Raw genomic sequence first — 22,482 nt, 5'->3', positions numbered from 1 at the left:
GAAGAGGGACTGCTGTCATCATTTTTTTTGTTGGCCCTGGTCCTCTTCCGAAGATTAACAAACTTGTCCAATCAGAAATGTATTTTAAAAAGCTTAACCAGACACCTACAGTGAGTCTTAGCTAAAGTTCCTGGAGCTGCATTACTGATTTTAACTGTTTACTTTTGGCATTTATATATATAGAATATGTATCTCACTTTTAATATGTTTATATTTATGAAAACAATCCTTATCTTTTTACATTTCTGACACTGTACATTTGTTTTTTGCAGCCTTGTTGACATCCATTGTTCTATGTTGTACTATTATCATTGGAGCTATATACATTACTCTCTGTATTTATAAAGTAAATTAAAAGACTTTCATTATTAACCCTGATTGTATTTTTGAGTGAGACTGTATCCCTCTTGATAGGTATTGTTACCATCACCAACATGTGACAAAAGTTTCATATTTAAGATTCTACTGGGCCTTTTCTAATTCCAGAGTAAAACAGATCAAAGAAAACCAAACAAAAAAACCTCATTACCAGTGGTGTGTGTGTGTGTGTGTGTGTGTTTCCCAGCTACTGAACAACACATTCTTCCTAAGGCGAAGATTTCCTTCATTCCTCACATCCCTGCACTTTCAAACAACATTAGGACATCATTTTTCTAGCAGGAGAGTGCTTTTCTCTGGAAACAAAAACACTAAATCAGGAAACAAAAGTAGAAGATTGCCATGCCACACTGTAAAAATAGATTGCACATGATGGTGGCAGAGATTGTGTCTGACCTCAGAGGGCAGGTATTAGACTTGAGGCCAACAGACAGAAGTGTACCTCTGTTATGTTGTTGTTGTTTTTTGACAGTCGTACCCAATCAATTAGCTTCTCAATTCTAACACTGATTCCTAGCTGACAAAGTCTATGTGTAAACTTATGAGAGTCTCAGCAAAGCCGGGACATTATGATAACAGAAGCTGACAGGTACCTATATCACCTCGGGTGATTCCATTTCAAGCTGTAATGTTCTTCCTCAGACCAAGAAAAAAAAATGTGGATAACAATGACCATAAAATAAGGTTTTTTTAAGTTTCTTCCACGCAGCTCGATGACCATTGTGAACAAGGCAAGAAGTAAATCAACCTTTTTCTTATCTGAAGTTACGAATGCTAATGGAAGCTTATCACTGCAGCAGTTTCTCTCAGTCTCTTGTGCATTACCTGTGTGTGTGTGTGGGTGTGTGTGTGTGTGTGTGTGTGTGTGTGTGTGTTTTGCTTGAACATTTGACACATTTGCTCTCTTCTCCACCTCCAAAACATTTTATTACCGTACATTATATAATATATGACCCATTATACAGAACAGAGTCAATACCTGTGGCCGGATCAGAATTTAATGACTAAGGTAATTAGCTGGCTGATTTACAGCATGCAGCCAGAGAACACATGACCTCATGGTTTTAGGACAGAGTGCCGACCCACAATGCATCCCTGCTGCTAAAACATGTTTTTTGCATTACATTATATGGAGATTGAGCCAATATCAACCAATATGATTTGCAAGTACTTTTATGCAATGTATGTTGAATGACCAGTATTATGTAGTGTAAAATGTTGCAAAACGATGTCCTGTTTAAACCTGGGTTTTTTAAGTACAGCTGCTCATTACTAGTACCCTATAGTGCATTAAAGCAGACCCATTTGGATGAGATAACATCTGTTGGATAGCTACATGTGTCTTAATTAACAAAGTAGAACAACCAAAGTGGGCCAGCAATGTGTGATGTGTCCAGTTGATAGATTGGATGGCTAAAACATTCCAGTTTAATCTTTGTGATTAAGCACATTTTTACATATTGGTTATTTATGATGAATCACATACTGTAGGTTGCTACAGTAGCAGCAGCTTTGAGGAAACCTGGTTTTTAACAAGATATATGGTGTGATCAGACACTTTGGACAAAGGTACAGGCTACAGTTATTATCAATGGAAGCCGGGGGCATGAAGCTGAAAACTGACATCTGAAATCAAAGTGGAAGTAGCCTCTACAGATTTCTCCAATGACACATTGCTGTGTCACCCAAACATGTTTTTCTTTCACAATCCTATTCTGTTCAGTCCAAAGACTGGAAGGGAACAACATATTTCAGTAATGGCCAATTCCCAGTGATAACATCATAAACATTTTTTTTGAGACACAACAACAAAATAAATGCAGGCTGGCAGAGGGTGGCAGCTGTTAGTGGACCAACATCGTTAAGACACACAGTAGCTACGTGTGGTGCTGTTATGTTTAGCTAAATTATCTGAGGCTATGCCAGTTCAACATTTTGGAAATCAGAATTATTTTGCAGGTAGACCAAAACATTGGGGACTGTGTGCATTACATGGACCTGACAGCATGTGGTGGATATGAATGGGACTGTATTCAACTTGTCATGTGAAGTGGGACAGCAACATTCACTTTGGAAGTATTTGACGCACTCGGGTTGAAAAATGTTTCTAAAATGTGAAAAGACATGATAACATAAACGTCAAAACATAGAGTTCAGACAACTCTGAAAGGTGCAATAGGCTTGTCTTTAGTCAGAGACCTCCTTAGGGAAATCAAGAGATGTTGCCTGGGTGAACTGACAGAGACACTTTACTTTCAGAGGCTTTTTAAATCCTCATCAGACTCACTGTCAAAGTATAAATAAAGTATTTATATTGCTCCCGAGCTCTCAGCTGGCGTTCTTTGGTTCGGGCAGTGATGACGCAGACAGTGTGCAGACGCGCCTCACCCGCAGGCTTTAGATCGTTGCTTCAGTCGTCTTGGACATATTAATGTGTCAGTGGAGAAGAATGGAGAACAGGCATCACTGCTACATGGCCAGCATATGGCTGGCAGCATTACAATCTGAGATACACTTTGAGCTCTCATACATATTAACACTAATTTATAACAATAATCTAACACATTATATAGCATTTAATTGGGTGTTTTCAGTCAAATGGAAATATATTTGATAAGGTTTTGTGTATTTGTCTTGCAAAGATATGTCTTTAAATCCTTACTGAAAACAACCTTTTAACCCCAAGAGTAACCGAACGTAACCTTACAATGCAAGTCAACAGTGATTACAATGATTTGACTGTTTAACAATTATGAGAATTGTCAAACGCATGATCCTTAGAAGCTAAATCTAAGAGTAAACTAAATAAGTCAATTTATCTTCAAAAGTCAATATTTTATCGTGTGCTATAACTACCTGTGTGCCTTCTATACTAAATAAACATATTATTCTATTATGCACTGCCTTATCTACCTTATTGGTAGAGTTGTTCTGAATGGGGAAATTGGCTTTAGAATCTATTTCTGCAGTAAAGTTTGATATTTTATCACAGGGGTCTTCTGGGATTGAGTCTATTTTAGCCAGCCTCTCTATAAACTGTGTTGGATATAAAGCAGGATGTTATGGAGGTTAATCCCAGCGGGTTTTTCGTCGGTATATCTGCTTTGATATACAAGTAAATCCATAATATTTTTTTTTTTGAGTAACAGAACATCGAGAACAATGCCATGAAAGGGAGAATAAAGCTCCCAAAACCGGAGAGTGAACCATGTTGCTCTTGTGCAGACACACAGGCAGCTTTGTATTGTGCAGAGCTAAAAGAAACACACTCTGGGCCTTGGGGTGCAGTTCATTACAAGTGCAACCCAGCACCACCTCTGATAAGCCACCTTGTTTTTGTTCTGATTTATTTGCTATACCAACCTCTGTGACACACTTTGTTTTTTCTAATGGAATTCTTTGCCCCCGTGTGGTAAAGTAAATACTCATTTTGTGAGCTAGACTTTGGATGCATGGGGCACAATCTACACCTGTTGAGCATGTTTATCATTCCACTCAGGCCAGTGGATTGTATTCAGCGATACATATCTCTGACTATTGCCTCCTGCTTTTCTTTTCAAGCCGTGTAAATCCAACTCAATTTCTGTTGTTTGTCGCCATGCTGTTTTGTAAATTGATCTTGAATTGTGTTTGCTGGCAGGTGGATTTTATTTGGAGGGTCCAAAAGTACCTCGCTATTGAACAAGTGAATAAAACCTGAGCAATTAAATATGCCAGATACGTTTGCAAAGCATCCGTTTTTGAAGCTGAGGGACTTGTCTTGTTGATAAAAGGATTTCACTCGCTAGCATTCAGTTGTGAGTACCAGCAGCTGTAGAATTGTGTCCTTCATTTGAGTATTTCCATTGTATGCTTCTTGGACTTCTACTCCAACACATTTCAGAGCAAAAAAAACAAAAACAAAAAAACAATTTACTTGACTGCAATTTTTTAAACACTCAAAGTTACCAGTTAAAAAACCTGAAACGCCTCCATTGGAATCCTTTGTTTACTTCAACGACATAGTGACATCACTACGTAACACTCGCGTTTCTATTGGCTAGCGCTCCAACATATTGTACGTAGCAGGACATCTCTAAGCGGTTGACCAATTACAACAGAGCCAGCCAGCTAACCAATCAGAGCAGACTGGGCTCTGGTTTCAGACAGAGGGTGAAAAGAGGTGCTGCAGCACATGAACATTAAAGCATGGAGACATGTCCCAGGAGAGGATCAAAATACATATAGGATCCTGAATATGAGCATAATAAGGCCCCTTTAAACCATGGTATTTGTACTTTTACTTAAGTAAAGCATCTCAATACTTTTGCACCACTTTGGCTACACTGGGCCCTCCTGCTAATAAAACATGTTGTTTGTCTTTAAGCCCCTGTCACACTGTCCCGAAATTGACACCCGATGGACACACGATAAAGGAAATGTTCAAATTCGGCTGTGATCGTAGCAACATCGGGCCATTCGTGAAGGCATCTAAGCCATCGTATGACCGCCGGTGGAGTTTCTCAGGCTCCGGCAGCAACTTCGTGAGCGGCAACTTCGTAAGGCACTCGTGAGGGCATCTTGTCAAATCGTGTCATCTTCGTGTTATCATCGGTGCGTTCAGCCTCACTCTGATCGGGGCGAATGCCCGATGGCACCGATGATACCAAGATGCCCTCACGATGGCCTTACGAAGGGCAACATTGACACACGAATTCAACACGAAAATGAACCTTCGCAAGGTCCTTCGGCAATTTTTTGGCATGCCAAAGATTTTGCCACCGCTCACGAAGTTGCTGCCGGAGCCTGAGAAACTCCACCGGCGATCATACGATGGCTTAAGATGCCTTCACGAATGGCCCGATGTTGCTACGATCACAGCCGAATTTGAACATTTCCTTTATCGTGTGTCCATCGGGTTGTTTTATTGCACAACAAAATCATGTAAACATATTATGTAAATAACCCAATTTGTGTTCTGTGAAACTAAAAAGGATATAATATATTATTTTGAAGGACAGTTGACAGGAAGTTGTTGTTGTTATGGAAACAACATTACGGACAAAACGTAATATTTTCTACATATAAAGACGGATAAAGAACAAAGTCTGAAGATATCAGTACTGTATCATAGTACTGTAAGATAATTGTTTTTGGTACTTTCATTGCAGTTGTATGTCTTAAATGTAATGTAAATGTTGCCTTCGTGTGTGGTTCGGGGCCATCTTCGTGCGAAATTCACAATTCCATATTCGTGTGTCCATCGGGTGTCAATTTCGGGACAGTGTGACAGGGGCTTTACTGTTTTCATCTGATCCATGTACTGATCAGTGTTCATCTCATCCTGGTGTACCGTTAAAGCGACCACAGACTCCAATGAGCAAATTAGGTTAGACGGACCGAAGCAACATTTACCCTTGTTATTTGCCGTAATACATTTTGTTGTCTCAAATAACATTCATTTGTTCTAGTAAATGGAGTCAGAGCCGAATTAATGATTCGTGACCTATCCTTAATTAATAAGCTTATCTGGCTAGCTTGGCCTTTAGGCCTCAATAACAGAGGCGGGGGTAGGACAGGCGTTTCATGTTGGGATGTGCTGGATCTCCAGGCACCAGAAGCGAGAGCAGATTATTAGATGAGCGTTGTTTTCTGCTTGTTTGAGCAGCACCATCACTGGCAGATCACTCTAATGGAGATTCATATTTATGCTGAGGAGGCGTTGACACAGCGTGAGAGTGGAGGTGGGGATGGTGCGAACACAGACTCTCTGGCTCGGGCTTTGAATTATCGCCTCTCTTCTCGCTGCATGGCCCTTAAGCCCTGCTGCTACATCACACACACACACACACACACACACACACACACACACACACACACACACACACACACACACACACACACACACACACACACACACACACACACACACACACACACACACACACACACACACCACACACACACACACACACACACACACACACACACACACACACACACACACACACACACACACACACACACACACACACACACACACACACACACACACACACACACACACACACACACACACCACACACACACACACACACACACACACACACACACACACACACACACACGTTCTTTAAAACTTCTAGGGGATTTCTAGAGCAGCTGATGGCTTATATATTAAAGTACAAGACATGGCCAAATGTATGTTGACACTTAAGCATTGCACCTCATCCCTGTATCACTGCTCAGACCGGTGAACACTTTTTACCCTTGTCAGATAACAGTGGATTCACACGGGACCCAATTGGTCAGAGTCAGAGACTGGTTGAGGAAATAGTGCCTATACAGTACATTAAGAGAAACAGGTGATGGCAGGCACAGACCTCAACAACAGAAAAACAATGACCCAGCAAAGACCCATTCACAACACGCTTCTACTCATCGCCTCTCACATACACGTAAACAAAAACGCATTAACACATGTTGCCCACCAGTTAGGATTGTTTCATGTTGGAGATCAAAAGAGCCCATCACACAACGTGTATTTGATCGAGGGCAGCCTTAAGGACACAGGTTTGAAGTGGACGCACAGTATGTTTCAAACATGACACAAGAACAACAATATTATAGTGAGGAAAGCTCGTAATTACACTCAAGATCAAAATCACTCCAAGGACCTTGAAGTGCTGCAGAGGACAGGGCCAGGTACTAACTGCTGCTTTGAAGATATTGCTCCTGCTTCACACGGAGAGAGGAGGAGCGGACTCCTTGGTGTGTCACATCAGAGGGTCTGTGCGGCTCACACACCCTCTGATGGACGAAGGGGGGTATTTGGCCCTGGTGTGTGTTCACAGAGGTGTTGTTATGTTGCAGTTTGAGAGCCTACGAACCCCACTGTGCTCAAGCCACTCTATTTTGAAATGAAAAGTATTTATTTTGAAGCTATAGGGTTTTGTTGGCATGCATTGCTGTCTACTTCAATGGCTACCCCCAGTGAAGTCTGGAGAAGGACACAGAGGATGCTGGCTACAGATTTATGGAGAACATTAGATATAAGCTGTGTCACCATTAATTTGGTAACCTTTAGTATTGTCACGATGCTGCTTTAAGGTTACAAAAGACTACAAAGAAGAACATCTACTTCTTGATTTTGTTTTTGACTAACAGAAGGATGGATGTTGCTTGATCAGAAATCAGGAATGGATGATATGTTTGTGAACGTTGTAAATAAACTTTAACATTACATTCCTGTCATCGTGACTGTGTTTGGCTCCGAGGTGGGGGATTTAAAACGTACTTAAGCAAAAGTAAGAAATGCAACATCAAAGGCTTGGATTTGAATGTGTCCCTTCAACTTGATTTCACAGTGAAGCGTTGAATTAAATAGAAATGAAAGTATTTGCACAAACATTTTTTAAATATCCTATCCTGTAGGGTCGTTTTATAAAAGCTCCAGAAATCTGCACCAGGCCGACTTCACAAGGTAGAACATATAGTAAAGCATTTCTGACGCCTTTTTGTCGTTTACTTTCCTAACAGTGGCAGACACACAGTCCCACCTCACAGTTCGGAGTTATTAGTCTACCTACACTGGATAGGAGACTGGATAGGAGACTGGATGGGAAGGCGAGCATCCTGTAAATCCTTGGAGAGGATGAAAGCAACCGAGCTCTCATAAATTCTCCAGGCTGACTGGTGGAGGCTGCTGAGGAGCAGGAAGTGCTTTTTCACAAACAACCAGCAGACAGAACCGATATTTCTGCTGGTGTCACAAGCATGAAAGCCACAGGTTTATAGTTTATAGTTTATTAGGATCCCCATTACAGGTGAGGTTCACTTTGGGATTATTATATATATTTCAGTCCATTTACATGCACACAAACCTGTGAATAGAAACACACTACAGGGGAGGGAAAACCCCAAAGAGTGTAATCCAGTCATTTGCTCACTTCTTCCGCAACCCCTGGCTGTTGCTGTAAAAACCTCACAATCTAAAACATTTGTGCATAAAAGGCTTCACATTGGAGCAAGCTTGCTACTCGTCCTCGTGAGTCTGGCTTCCTCAGTGTTTGGATTATTTGCTCAATGTAGAAGCATGAGAGTAAAACTAAGTGTTTTTCACAAATTCAAGGAAACACTGGGTGAGTGATAAACAAACAAATGTTCAAGTATTCCTTCAAAGATGTGTTGGTTTCGTGAGTGTATTTGGAAGCCTGCATAAATTGGAAGCACTGCAACATCTATCCTGCAGATTGCTTAGACATATTGATCTTAAAATGCTGATAAGATAGCAGTGCCTCTTATACAACCATCTTAAAAGGGCCCTTTTGACTTAAAGAGCACATTGGTGTGTGTTGGTGGCAGACCAAAGTCTGTTTGAATTTGCTTGACTCTTACTTTCAAAATACCTCTGAATCCTCTCTCTGCCCCATTGTTTCCACATTACATGTCCTTCCTCGTAGGGGGGAGACTGCCCAATCCGATGTCCATAATGAAAAGTGAGCTCTCCCTACCACCCTCCTCCCCCTCACCTGCTTTCGCTCTCTGTCGTCAGCTTCTGTCTCCTTTAACTCTCCTCTTACTTCTGGATTCAAACCCTCAAAGTCAGTTCAAAATGAGTATAGGATCCTGAGTGAGTTTGGGATATACCAGGGTCACAATGTAAGGATACTAGGGATGTAACGATACCAAAAACTCACGGTACGGTAATATTGCGATAACAAGTCCACGGTACGATATTTATCGCGATATTGAGATTGAGATTTACTTGAAAAGATTTAAATCTGATTTGTACAGCGTTTTAGTAGGATAGTAGTATTTTAAAGTGTCAAAAATATAATAATCAGACCCTGCAATAGAATAAATCAAGTTTCACTTTAGTTTTTAAGTAACTCAACTCTAACTCACTCACTCAGCGTCATCAAGGTTATCTTTTAGGAATATGAGCATGTCCACATTTCCAGGTAGAAGCTGGGATGTTTTGGCATTTACAAAATCCCCTGCTGTGGAAACAACTCTCTTGCTTGGTGCTCATGTTGCTGGGACAGAGAGGTATGCTTTGGCCATGGGGGACAGCAGTGGGTAAATATGTGCATTGTCTCTCCACCACTTCAAAAACAATACAGTTTTTGCCAAGAAGGTGCGGCTTATTGACAGGGCGAGATATAAATATACTGTTGGTACTTGTCAATGTCTCCAGGTATGTAAATGTAGCCCTGCAAATACGATGTCCTTTTGTGTTATCTGTCGTTTTATGTTCATGTTGTAACCTACTTGCTGCCATGTTGGACAGGTCGCCCTTGAAAAAGAGATCGATGATCTCAATGGGACCACCTGGTTGAATAAAGGTTTAAAAAAAAAAGACAACAATATTTTGTCAGTCTCACGACGGTATCGAAACATTTATTTATCGCGATATTCGATATATCGTTACATCCCTAAAGGATATTGTTGTGTCTTCTGAGTGTTTGCTGAGTCTAGTAGCACCTGGTTGGACCATGTTTGAGGTTTGATCGCTAACGACTTAGACACGGTATAGTGCTGATGATACAAGATGAATACGGAACTCAAAGTGGTCTGTTAAGCCCACTTCTGGACTGATCTGCTCTCAGCCTCTGTGGCAAAAACAAGCAAATATCCCGACCCAAAATACACCGACAGACGCTCCGCAGCACATCCATGTGTATACCAGAATAAGGAGTAGTTTTTATTTGCTGAATTCGGCATTAAACATAACTAAAAGGAAGATACAATGCTCATGATATGTGATACTGTAGAAATCTGTGAGCGTTTATTAGCCAAGACATGAGGTGAAAGGTGAGATCGGCTATTTACTGAAGAGTGGTTGGTGACACCACTGACCTATTGTCACACTGCAATTACATTTGCAGGCGGGGTTAACTGACGGACGGACAGACAGATTAGATTATCATGTCCGGAGAGAAACAATACTCAAACACACACACTGTGTTCAGTGTACACACACACAGTGGAAATGACTTCCTATGAATCTCACCTTTCCTGCTGCTGAGGCTCCTTTGTCCATTGAGAAGCTGCAGAGAAACAGATGAAGAGGAACAATTCATCACTGAGGGACAGTAGAGTCATTACACAGACACATACATACACATATACACACACTTACAAACACACATATACACACACTCACAAACACAATTATAAGGAATTGTAGTCACATTGATGACAAACTAAAACAGATAGATTTATAAAAGATAGATATATGTTTTACATCTAGGGTTCTTACGACAGCTATTGTTCCTTGGGATGCCAGTGAATATTCGATTATTCGAATATTCGTTACAGTCTCCATAATCGAATATTATTTTTAAAAACCGATTTTATTTATATATTTTTCGGTCGAATAATCGATTATTATTCGCCAGGGCTGCCGAATAATCGATTTTGATCATGGTCAGTTTCTGGCAACCCTAATTGTTCCTTGAAAGAATAGCGGTATGCGATACATATTCCATACATGTACTGATGAGACTTCACGTAGCGACAGTAGTAACTTGAATTCGACCTGTGAAAAGTGTGCCTAGACTATGGAGTCTGGGAGCAGCAAACGTTCCTGATGTTTGAGAAGGACATCTTCTTTGTATTTTTAAACTTACATTTGTCCCCCCTTCATGTCCCTTTGATGGCTCTGTACATCATATGTATGTCCTTCCTTAAAATAAATCCTCATTATTCTGCAGCCACCCATCCATTCTGCATGTGAACCACCTGACGACACAGAAAGGAATCTCGAAGCACTGCCACAAGTGTGTTGGATATGATATATAATGATTAAGATATGAGGCCGGATAAGGAATTGTAAATATAGTTAAATGAAAAAGTAATTCTAAATTCAATAATTGATGAGTCGATGTAATATAAAACATGACCAGACTACAAACTGCAGCTACGCTCTTAGACTTTTCATTCATGACTTTCATCTGAACTATGAGATATTCCCTTCGTCCCTTCTTTACGTTTGATTTTCTTGGATTGAAGTTAGAGTATACATGTAGCACTTCCATGCACTGATAGACACACACAATCATAAAACTGATAAAGCTTATATCAACATTTTCTCACAGTCCTCTCACACACTTGGCAGCTACAGTATGATAAAGAGGATAAGAAGCAATATCTAAACCGACAGCTTTTCATCTTCATCAATATATTTCTCATTCCTCACAGGCTGATAAATGCGTACTTCCACAGATTTGAAATTCTCGTCATGGCTTTTATGTTTTCTTATGATGTGGCAAAAACTGCTGCAAATGTTAACTGGCCGTGTCTGCGCGTCAGGCTTTTTAATAAATGTGAAGCACGGACATCAAAATGCATGTCACAAACGCACTCGACTAGATGTCTTTACATCTGTAAGTTCCCACGCAGTAATATGCTTTAAATCCACAAGTCACCTCAAAGCGCTGCCTTCGGGGCAAGAAGTTACAGAGAATATATAATATACGGGGGTACGAGAAAGACTGCAGTCTCACCTGGGAAAGCACAGCGTGGAGACCTGGATTCTAATTCAATTAACCCGCTTGACTTTTGAGACCAACCACGCCATTTATTCTCCGCATAGTGATTATTTAAATGTCTCCTCCATGCCTGCGCTCGTTGTACTGTACCGTCAGATAATTGGTAGCCTTGATGTAAATAATAGGCTCGTAAATTAAACGCAGTGTGCAGCACTTTACTCTGACTGATTTAATGCAACATGGCAGAAAGAAGCAGATCAAGAAATAAAACATTATTTCAAGTAAGAAAATGTAATAATTTATTAAAACATGACAGTAAAAATGAGTATAATATCTGAGTGCCTTTAAATGTTAACTTAGCTTTTACAATGCTGTTACTCATTTTCACCATTGATGTGTACCGTACTTATGCATCTTGATTTTTAATATAATACTAATGTGTGCTTTTCCCTCTATATTTAATATGTTAGCTTAACCCGCTGCAGGGCTAATAAAGGATTTCTGATTGTGATACATGTTCTACTGGTTAGCTGTCTCTCCCCTGAGCTAACCATACACCAACCCCTCAGGAGGGTGCTCACTCGTTATCAGTTTTAAAGTTGAGTTGTCGGGTTGAGTGTGATTGTGATGAGGAAATGAGTCTGGCATTTACACCAGACTTTAGTTTGGCTGTCGGGGCTCACAGTCATTCCAGGTGATGAGCTGCAGATGAGCTGCTCAGGTGTGGCATTTTGAGAGGAGCTTTTGATATGTTCCAACAGAGTGGATATTGCATATTTGTATTTCTGCAAAAGGAGTAAATACAAGTTCTGCCATCAGAGACAGACAGCTGATCACATGAGACTTTTCCTTCTACTTTGGATCAAGACTGGTAGGATGTTTTTCATTTGTTATAATAATGTCTAAAATCTTCTGGGGTGTTATCAAAGTGTTTAGAGATACAAATCATATTACACTATTTGTATTATACAAATAGATACAGACACTGTACAAATACAAGGTGCAACTCTTTCTATTGTGTTATTAATATGGTAGTTCTTCTCTTCCTGGAGACTGATATCGAATTTGAATGTGTGTGTCATTTGCACAAGGGCTTGGTACATATTAGAAAGATCTAATGAAAGTCAATGTACTGTAAAGACGTTTTGGATTTGTGTCTCTAAGCATTTGGTTTACGTGGAGAATATCTCCAGCTGCCTCAGGTGTGCTGTAGCGCTGCTGCAAGCAAGCAGAGAAATCGATGTTGAAAAAGCCCAATTAATAGTTACATTAATAGTTTGAAATACTACCGTAGTCATCGACACACGCTGCAGGGTTCCCTTCATGACAACTGTACATTTGGTGAACTATAATATATATCTTATATAAGGGTTGACGTTAAAACATTTTTGGCATTCGTGGGTGCTGCCATTCTGCCTCTTGAACCTAGCTTAGTCTTAGTGCCACCCAAAAAGCGAATGCTTTGGATCATCTGTCCATGTCAAATGTTGCGCTGCGTCTCAATTAGAATATGTTCCTTAGTACACAGTGAACACTTTCATTTCAACCGTGGAGTGCAGTTGAAGTGACAATGGCCGCTGTTATTTAATGTTAATCGCCCAGCTTGCTACAGTAGCTAGTCTGCGGAATTAATCCATTGTGAGGCTGATGTAAATGTACTCTTTAAAAAAACAAAACATTTACTGACTTTTTTCGGATACCTTAAAGTGATGTTGTAAAAGAACCCCTTACAGGGTTAATAATGATTTCGCATAAAAAAGACAATACCCCAATTTATAGACCTCTCTCAAGTCAATGGGAAAATTGTAATTTTTTGAGCCAATGACGTCGTGGACTGACACGGACTGAAAAGCTCTTCAGAAACCTATGTGTGATGTCACGGAGAACAGGTTCATATTTTCTTACAGCTTATTGGTCTAGATTTCTTTGTGACCAATCACAACTCACCCTGCGATGCTGCTGTTGGCCGAGCTCTCCCCTATCTGCGAGCTGGCGATCCACTTGGTCTCCCCCACCACCGTCCTGGCGTGCGGCAGGCGGCCCACGTCCTTCACCGTCATCATCAGGTGCCGAGACGACTTCAGGACCCGGACGGCCTCGTCGTGCGGGATGCTCAGGAAGCTGTGCCCGTTCACCTCCAATATCTGATCTCCGACCTGCAGGGGAGGGAGGGAACACGTAGGCATGGTGGGGGGGACTGAGCGAGGCGGTAAAAATGGTCCGTGCAGAGACTGCCGCATGCATAGGATCAAGGTCAAAGGTGAGAGAGGGCAGATGGAGGTGGTGGAGGAGTGTAACATGTTTAATGGATTAGAATTAGATAATTAGGTGGTCGGTTTCTTGTTAAAAGCGTTGGCTCTCTCAGGTTAGGTGAAATAATTACACATCGAATAAAGTTTCCTCCGCTCACCGACAGGTTCAAGACCAGCACTGTTTAATATGTAATATTAATGGCTTGTAGCAGGGACCCACGTCTGTGCTCAATGAGGCGGAGCAGCTACTCAATTTTAAACTGCACTTTTCCTACGCCTCACTTGGTTTTATCTCAGACTTTTATTATTTACAACTGACACAGACAAATTAGAGAATTAGCAAAAGGATAATACATAACTAAAAAAGGTCCTAAGAAGTCAAATCAATAATCAAAACAGAAAATGCACATGGAATGGAGGTTCTGGACTGCTTCTAGGTATTTGTTTATCCCAATGATATTGAGTTGAAACCTGTTTGATTAACAATGGGGTAAGTATGGAGGACACAAATAACATATATTTATAAATAAATGTGGAGACAAATGTAAAAAATAAATGTTAAATTCATTATTTTGATGAACGACTTTCATTTATTTATGTATTCATTTAATTATTTCCATATATTTTTCTTTCAAATGTAATTTGTATTCCTCTTATTTATGAAGTTATTATTTCTGTATTTATTTCTGTATTGATACATTTGTTTATATATGTATACTAATGTAATAGTTACACGAGTTATTTACTGTCATGTACCGGTTGTAAAATAATGGATAAACATGGCAGAGGATACATTTATGCTGAAAGTGTTTGAGATGGTGGATTATTTTGTCAATCTGCTGCTTCAAAATCATCTATCACTGCCCTAGAAGAAACCAATTCATATACAAAGATAAGGGCAGAAATCCAAGCTTATTTGAAAACCAAATCTGTTGTTATTCATATCATATATCAGCTGTTTATGATGGAAATGTCAGATCAAGTTAGCTTTAAAGGCATTCAGTTTGCCCTTTAGCAGCCTTAGAGTCAAAAGATCGTGTCCTCCGTGTGGTGAAGATGTGAATGTTAATACACTACAGTCCATCTATAGGGATATACTGTATAACTTCTTCATGATTTGTCTAGCCTAACCTCTTTAATAAGGGTTCTATATGTGAAATGGCACAAAAAAACATGATAATTGTAATGAAGGAGGGATGAAAAATAAGCGATATAGAGAAAGCTACCATGGCCTTAACATGCATTTCAAACACGACAGACACCTTTCAAAAAAGCACTATGAGACACGGGGTGCTTCTCAATGTCGAGTACGCTTGCTTGGTAGCACATGTCTTCCGAGCGTCTTGCTTCAGAAGCTAGGCAAGAATCCTTCCTGGCATTCGGAAAACGAAGAGTGGAACAAGCGAGCAAGTGTACAGGTGTGCGTCATATGAGAGGCCCCGCCTTACATTTTCCGCCACAGATTTGGGAAAATTGGTCCGTGCGCAAAGCATTGTGGGGATTTTAAGAACGCAAAGCCTACACTTGTGCAGCCTCAAAATGTCTCCAAACGAAGTACGCCGGGCTCGGTAATTCCAGGTATGCTGGGCATTGGAACAGTACTTCGGCGGCACTCGATGACGTAGGATGCTTGAAATAGTGGCTCTGGAGCAGCTTTACTCGAGATTGAGAAACACCCATGGTCCCTCCAACCCCCTACTCTACTCTGATAGAGGTGTGCACATATGCACACATGGAGAACTCATAATTGCCAATTATACACAGTGCAAACTAAGAGTGAAGTGCTACTAAGTGCTTAATTTGGACCTGAGTCCCTGTACACACACTGTCGTAAGAAATAGTCCCTTGTCACCGAAATGTAAAGAAATAATGGCAGGTAGTTTAGATGCTTAGTGCTTCACACTGACTCTATTAACTTTACCCGTCACCATAACTGTAATAAATTAGTCACAGAGGACACTCTCAACACTCTCCCTTTACAACAGGCACAGAGTCGCTGGTCCTACAAATGACTGTCTGGCATTTAAACTTGATGTAGTGTTTAGCATTTAAAGAAAGTCCCCAAATGTCTTTCTGTCTCTTTGTTCCATTCCCTCTGTACACTGGTCGGCCAACCGCACCTCCCAATCATGTCCAGTGTCTTACAGGAAGCAGCAGCCAGAGCAAACTGGAGATTAAAAGACATTCAGAATCTCGTACGTTTCAGTTTCTTTGGCTTTTTCCGACAGCCCGAGATGACCCCACAAACTGTGTGTTGCACCTCGGCACATCTGAGGACATGCTCCACATAAACCTCCACCTTTATCAGAGCCTTTAATGGCACCGTTTTTAATATGTATGAGGGCCGTTTGATTGAAAATGCAAGGAGGGAAACATCATCAAAACTGCATTTTGAGATGCAATCAATCTAATCTCGTCTACCATACGCTCTGCTGCTGCGGCGGCAAACATTTCTGATTCAGGCTTAACTGAGGCCTTAGAAAGAAGAGACAGATTTGAAGAGAGATTACAAGCGTTTTTTTCAGCGGCTTGTTTTACAAAAAGCCACGGAAAAGACTCAATAATCTGTTTCTTACAGACTTTATACAGTGCTTAGACCCCAGAGATCAGTTTGTTGGGAGCTCAGCTCGGTTTATCTCAGTTTCACTTGGAATAGACGGAGCTTTAGAGCACACATGGCTTTGAAATGTACACAGCTCGCACACAAACTGTTATTTGACTTCATTGTGTTCATATCTCTGTCACTTGAAGATAGTGTCCCAGTCCCATTCAGCCGTTACATTGTGATAGTGAGTCAGCATTAAAGCATTGGCTGAGTCCCATATCATTCCCCATTTAATATATAGGTCTCTTTATTGACTCTCAGCGTGAGAAGTGAGTGTAGTAGTAGATGTAGACTGCTGTTTGCCAGAGGTGGAAGAATATGTTATATTTAAGTATAAATAAACCAATCCTATTTTCAAAGTTGGACAAAAACTAAGGGTATTATCATAAAAATATAGTCTACATAAAGTCCTCACTTTTTATATTGTTATTATTTTGTACACAGTTGACTTATCTCTGCATTTGACTTGCACCATTGTGTCACGTGCACTATTTTCTTGCATTATCTTGTGTTTGTTTCTTTACCTTTCTTCAGTATATTGCCGATTGGAGGAGCCTCAGACTTCGGATTTTCATAAGCATCAACTTAGCAATAGCTTTCGCATTGGACAATAAAACCTTTGAGTTTTGTCGCAAAATAGCCAAATGGAAGACAACATATGATAGGTAGATAGACTAAAGGCTGCAACTGATTATTGCAAAGGCAACACATGTCCTAGAGAGACCCCCGCCCCAGCACGGATGCCGGTAAGCCCGACTGAAGTCATGGACATTAGGTAGGAACTGCTGTTATCGCTGCAAGCTGATTTTACGGCTATTTTCAAGGATCAGATTCGGGCAGTGCTTGAAAGTGAAATGTCAGCTATAACAATTGAAATAAAAGCTGCCAAAACAGAACTCTCCAACTGTAAAGCTGCCATAAAAACGAGGTGGCAGTGATGGAAACAGGACTGTGTAGGTGTCTGGTTTTATGTTGAGGTTTTATAGCGTACAGTATAACAACTTTCCTCCAGGTAGCATCCCTAGAAAAAGGTTTGTGGAGGTTTAGGAAGATCCAGGTGCAATAATATATGAATAGTACGGGGACCAGGAGGCCAAAGCAGTCTCTGTGAAGCTTAGAGAAGCGTTCCAGCTTGGAATGAATCCTAAACTGGACAGAGTGCACTGGACCACCTGACAGCCATTACAGAAACAAGCCAGAGCCTTAGTGTCCCGTCTTTATGACTTACTGACTGCTGCACAGAGGCGAGTGAAGGCGATTGATATACCAATCTCTTTCCATGCAGACTATAAAGCAAGTGGCACCATGCACAGGCAGCATGCGATGGCCACAGACATTTTGGTAATAATTGACTAAATAATTTATTTGAATAATACAAATAATCACAATAAAATAAAAATAAAAGGAAATTAATGTATTATATTCATGAATATATGTTTTAACAGCTTAAACGCTAAGAAAGAAAGATACATATTTATTAGTGGTGCACGATAATTATCGGGCCGATATTAGGAATTATGACGTCATCCCGATAAACCTGATAAAAGTAATAATAGCCCCAATAATATACAATATATTTTTTGGGTAAAAAAAAAGAAAAAAATACTGCGGTGTGGGTGGATTGGGATGAGGGGCGCTAACATTCCCATTATGCATCCTTGGTTTTATGAACTATATTTGTCACGGTTGAGTGAAGGAAGCAGGACCCAAATGCAGATAACTCTGATAAACCTTTATTTCAAGGATAATGAAACCAACTCAGACAAAACTGAACACTCACCGGTGAACTCAGTCACCAACAAAAGACGAACCAACACTGAACACAGGAAGAGACAAGACTAAATACAGAGAGCGGTAATCACAAGACGAGAAACAGCCGCGCAGGGGAGGAGAAACACAAGGGCCACAGGTGAACACAATCAGACAACTAGACACACCAGGGAAACTAACGACGGGAGGAAAAACACAGGGAAAAGGACCAGACAATAACCCGGGAGGAAAACATAACAGCAAACACCCAAACATACAAAACGATAGTTACGGCTGTAACTACGGTCCTATGAGTCCCGGATGACCGCCAGAGGCGGTGCTTTAGCACTGGATATGTCCATCGCGCGTGCATGCGCAGCTCGAGTACCAATAACAACAAAGTCACCTGTGACCCACGTGACACCGGCTATATCAGCCGGTATTGTCAGAGGATCTGTTCCCCGAATCTTCTCGCGAGCACACAAGAATTCTGAGTGACAGGGAACTCTGGCGGTCATCCGGCACTCATAGAACCGTAGTTACAGCCGTAACTATCGTTCTATTTCGTCCCTACTGACCGCCAGAGGCGGTGCTTTAGCACTGGATGACTTATACCAACAATGTCATGAAGAATCCAAGCCCTTGCTCACCACTGGAAGCAGCGGAGCTCGGCAAAAGGACCACGCCCAAAGAATGGGGAGTGGCGACATTGACCTGATGACAACTGGAGAATGTGCCAGAAGACGCCCACGACGCCGCGGCGCAGATGGTCTCCAGGGGCACCCCTCTCAGGGCAGCCCAATATGTTGAGATGCTCCTTGTAGAGTGGCATCTCAGCCTGGTGGCAGGGGGCGACCACTGGCCCCGTAAGCCTGTGAGATGGTATCGACAACCCAGTGGGGAAGCCACTGGTTAGAGGGCCTAACCTCCTTTAGTGCCGCCAGGGCAAACTCAAGAGTTGCTCCTCCTGCCGTATACAGGCAGTAGCCTTGATATACGCCCTTTGGGCACCCCCCGGGCACAGCAACTTCGATGTGCCGTACTCCTGAATGTCAAAGCGTGCCAGCTGGGCAGGCTGATTGAAGTGAGTTTGTGGAAGGACCCCGGGCGGGAATGCCACATTTGCCCAAAGGGCAACGCATGAGAGTCCCACCTCGGGCATGTATTGTTTATGGAGAGGACATGCAACTCCCCGACTCACTTCCCTGAGGCTATGGCAAGCAGAAATGCTGCCTTTGTGGGCAGCCACCTAAGCCCCACCTGGGCCAGGGGCTCGAAGGGAGGAGGTGATAGGGCATCCGGCAGCAAGGGCAGGTCCCAAGCCGGAGCCCTCGGGGTGCAAGGGGGACGCTGCCGTAAAGCCCCTCTCATAAAGAGGGACACCGACCTGTGGCACCCCGCCGTGGCGCCGTCGACCCGAACATGTCGGGCAGAATCGCAGCCACATAAATTCAGAGTGGAGTGAGAACGTCCACTATCTAGAAGGGACTGTTGTCTAAGCAACAATGTACATGCTGTCCCCAAGGAACACGCACATTCTTGCCCCCCAGTTGGGGTAGAAAGTGCGTGAGTGCAAGCTGCACGGCCCGAAGCTCTAGCATGTTGACCCGGCGCGCATGCTGCTGGGCAGACCACTGACCCTGAACGGTCCTGCCCTGCCGCACTGCACCCCACCCTGAGAGACATGCACCTATGGTGATGGTCTCCTGGCGGGATGGGATGGCGCCCATGGGCACGCCTACCAGAGATAGGCCCTGCCCCTCCAGCGTGACGGAGAGTGGAGCAATGCTGCGACACCCTGACTTCACTGTGCCTGTGCCACTTGGCGTCCAAGTGAAGGCTGTTCAGCCACATCTGCATGGGGCACAACGACAGTGGGCCTAAGGGCCCAGCGGCCGAGGCAGCTGCCAGTCTGCCCAAGGGCCGGAGGAACTGAATATTTTGCCTCTTGAAACTCTTGCCCGGCCCACGTGGAAGTAGGCATCCCTCGGTTGGGAACCAATGTCTTACTGGGTTGATTGCGTCCTTGGAGAAAAGGACGGACAACTCTTGGCCCAGAGGTAGGGCCCCTGCCGGATCGCTGACAACTGTCAATTAGACCCAGCCGAAGTCTAGGGGCCGGAGCTGCGGTCCGTACCCCTGGGTTAAGGTGAAAACCACCCAAGGGACGGAAGTACAGACTGCCCAGAAACTGAGCTGCTGCTGGGAAAGCAGCCGCCGACCACCCCCGGGATTTCAGAGCCCAGCCCCCCGGACCCTGGAGCCTCTTGGGGGGTTCCGGTCAGGCTCTGGGGCACGAGGCCGCCTGGAAGGCGGGCGACATGGGGCACGAAAGTCATTGGGAGGCGGTTGAGTGGGCCGCTAAGACCTCTGCAGACCACCCCTGTAATCCAGCGGCTGAGTGCGGCTGCTAGAGCGGCCCCTGGGCCTGCTGGGAATGGGCACAGGTCTGTGAGGACCCGAGTGCTGCTGCCTGGTCTGCCTAGCTTGGGCGGCACACTCCAGTGCCTCCGAGGGCAGCTGATCTAAACAGCTCCCCTGGCTCGACTGGTCCGCGACGGAGGACTCTCCGTCAACCGGAAGAGGTGCGTCAGCCGAAGGAGGGGTGCCAACCGAAGGAGGGGTGCCAACCGAAGGAGGGACGCCCACCGAAGGAGGGGCGCCCACCGAAGGAGGGGGGGGGGGGGGTTAGCAGCCCCTACACCGGGCCCAGGCTGAAGGGCCAAGAGGCGACTTCATCATGCCCCTATCGGCAGCTAGCCGATCCACTTTAGAGGACAGCCTATTTCTAGTCCTTCTATTGGGGGGAGCACACAAAGCCATCGCTCCCTCAAGTCGCCGGGAACGGCCGAATTGATCTGGAGGAGTACGTGACAAGGAGAGGTGTCTGTTGGCTGCTGCCAGACGTTCCACCTTAGTGATTCGAGCCACTCTGAGCACCCGAGGCATGCAGCTACAGCTCATGCAGGCGTTTACCGTGAGAACCTCCCTCAGATGCTCGAATTTCGTCCCCACTGACCGCCAGAAGCGGCCGAGGCAGGAGGGGCAGCGGTCGTGGCCGTCCTCGGGCTCAAGAGAAACCATACAGGCGCTACATGAATGAACCATTCTGTGGGTAGCCAGATGCAGCGTAGCCGGGAGCGGGAACACGCCTTCACCAGCTACCTGCTTAATGGAAAGAGTAGAGCGTTGCTGCTACTCGCCGAACAGAAAGAGGGATGTAATTACACCCACGTTACGGCAGAGGGAGCGGGATCACTGCCTTCACCTAGCTGGATTAGTAAATAAGGCAGTTTACCAAGAGCGGGGGCGAAAACACTGCCTTCACTGGCTGAGCTAGAGGCGAGTGCCAGATGCAGCGTAACCGGGAGCGGGTGCGGGAACACAGCCTTCACCAGCTACCTGCTTAACGGAACCAGGCAGTTTAGCGTCTACCAGGAGCGGGGGCGAGAACACTGCCTTCACTGGTTAAATTAAGACGAATGCCAGATGCAGCGTAACCGGGAGCGGGTGCGGGAACGCAGCCTTCACCAGCTACCTGCTTAACAGAATAAACAAGGCAGTTTAGCGTCTACCAGGAGCGGGGGCGAGAACACTGCCTTCACTGGTTGAGTTAGAGACGAATGCCAGATGCAGCGTAACCGGGAGCGGGTGCGGGAACACAGCCTTCACCAGCTACCTGCTTAACAGAAAAACAAGGCAGTTTGGCGTCTACCAGGAGCGGGGGCAAGAACTGCCTTCACTGGTTGAGTTAGAGACGAATGCCAGATGCAGTGTAACCGGGAGCGGGTGCGGGAACACAGCCTTCACCGGCTACCTGCTTAACGGAAAAACGAGGCCGTTTGGCGTCTACCAGGAGTGGGGGCGAGAACTGCCTTCACTGGTTAAGTTAGAGTCGAACGCCAGATGCAGTGTAACCGGGAGCGGGAACACAGCCTTCACCGGCTACCTGCTGAACGGGAAGAGTAGAGCGGTGCTACTACTCGCCGAACAGAAAAAGGGATGTAGCTACATCCGCATTACC

At 43.6% G+C, this 22,482-nt stretch overlaps 1 protein-coding gene across 3 annotated transcripts in view; it reads right to left on the bottom strand.

Annotated features, from left to right (window-relative positions):
• The window catches only part of whrna (whirlin a), a 201,616-nt gene that overhangs the window by 29,289 nt on the left and 149,845 nt on the right, over positions 1-22,482 (bottom strand). For 2 of the 3 annotated variants that reach the window (XM_034095925.2, XM_034095927.2), the window contains exons 4-5: positions 13,800-14,008; positions 10,373-10,409 (exon numbers count right to left, since the gene is read on the bottom strand). The exons of the other annotated variant lie outside the window; for it this stretch is intronic. In XM_034095925.2, coding sequence (XP_033951816.1) covers positions 10,373-10,409; positions 13,800-14,008 — 246 coding nt within the window. The remainder of the gene's footprint in view (positions 1-10,372; positions 10,410-13,799; positions 14,009-22,482) is intronic. 3 annotated transcript variants of the gene reach the window in all.

Source organism: Pseudochaenichthys georgianus, chromosome 12 (assembly GCF_902827115.2).
Source record: "Pseudochaenichthys georgianus chromosome 12, fPseGeo1.2, whole genome shotgun sequence".
NCBI lineage: Eukaryota > Metazoa > Chordata > Actinopteri > Perciformes > Channichthyidae > Pseudochaenichthys > Pseudochaenichthys georgianus.
The sequence above is the reverse complement of the archived record's forward strand: the minus strand, read 5'-3'. Positions and strand labels throughout refer to the sequence as shown.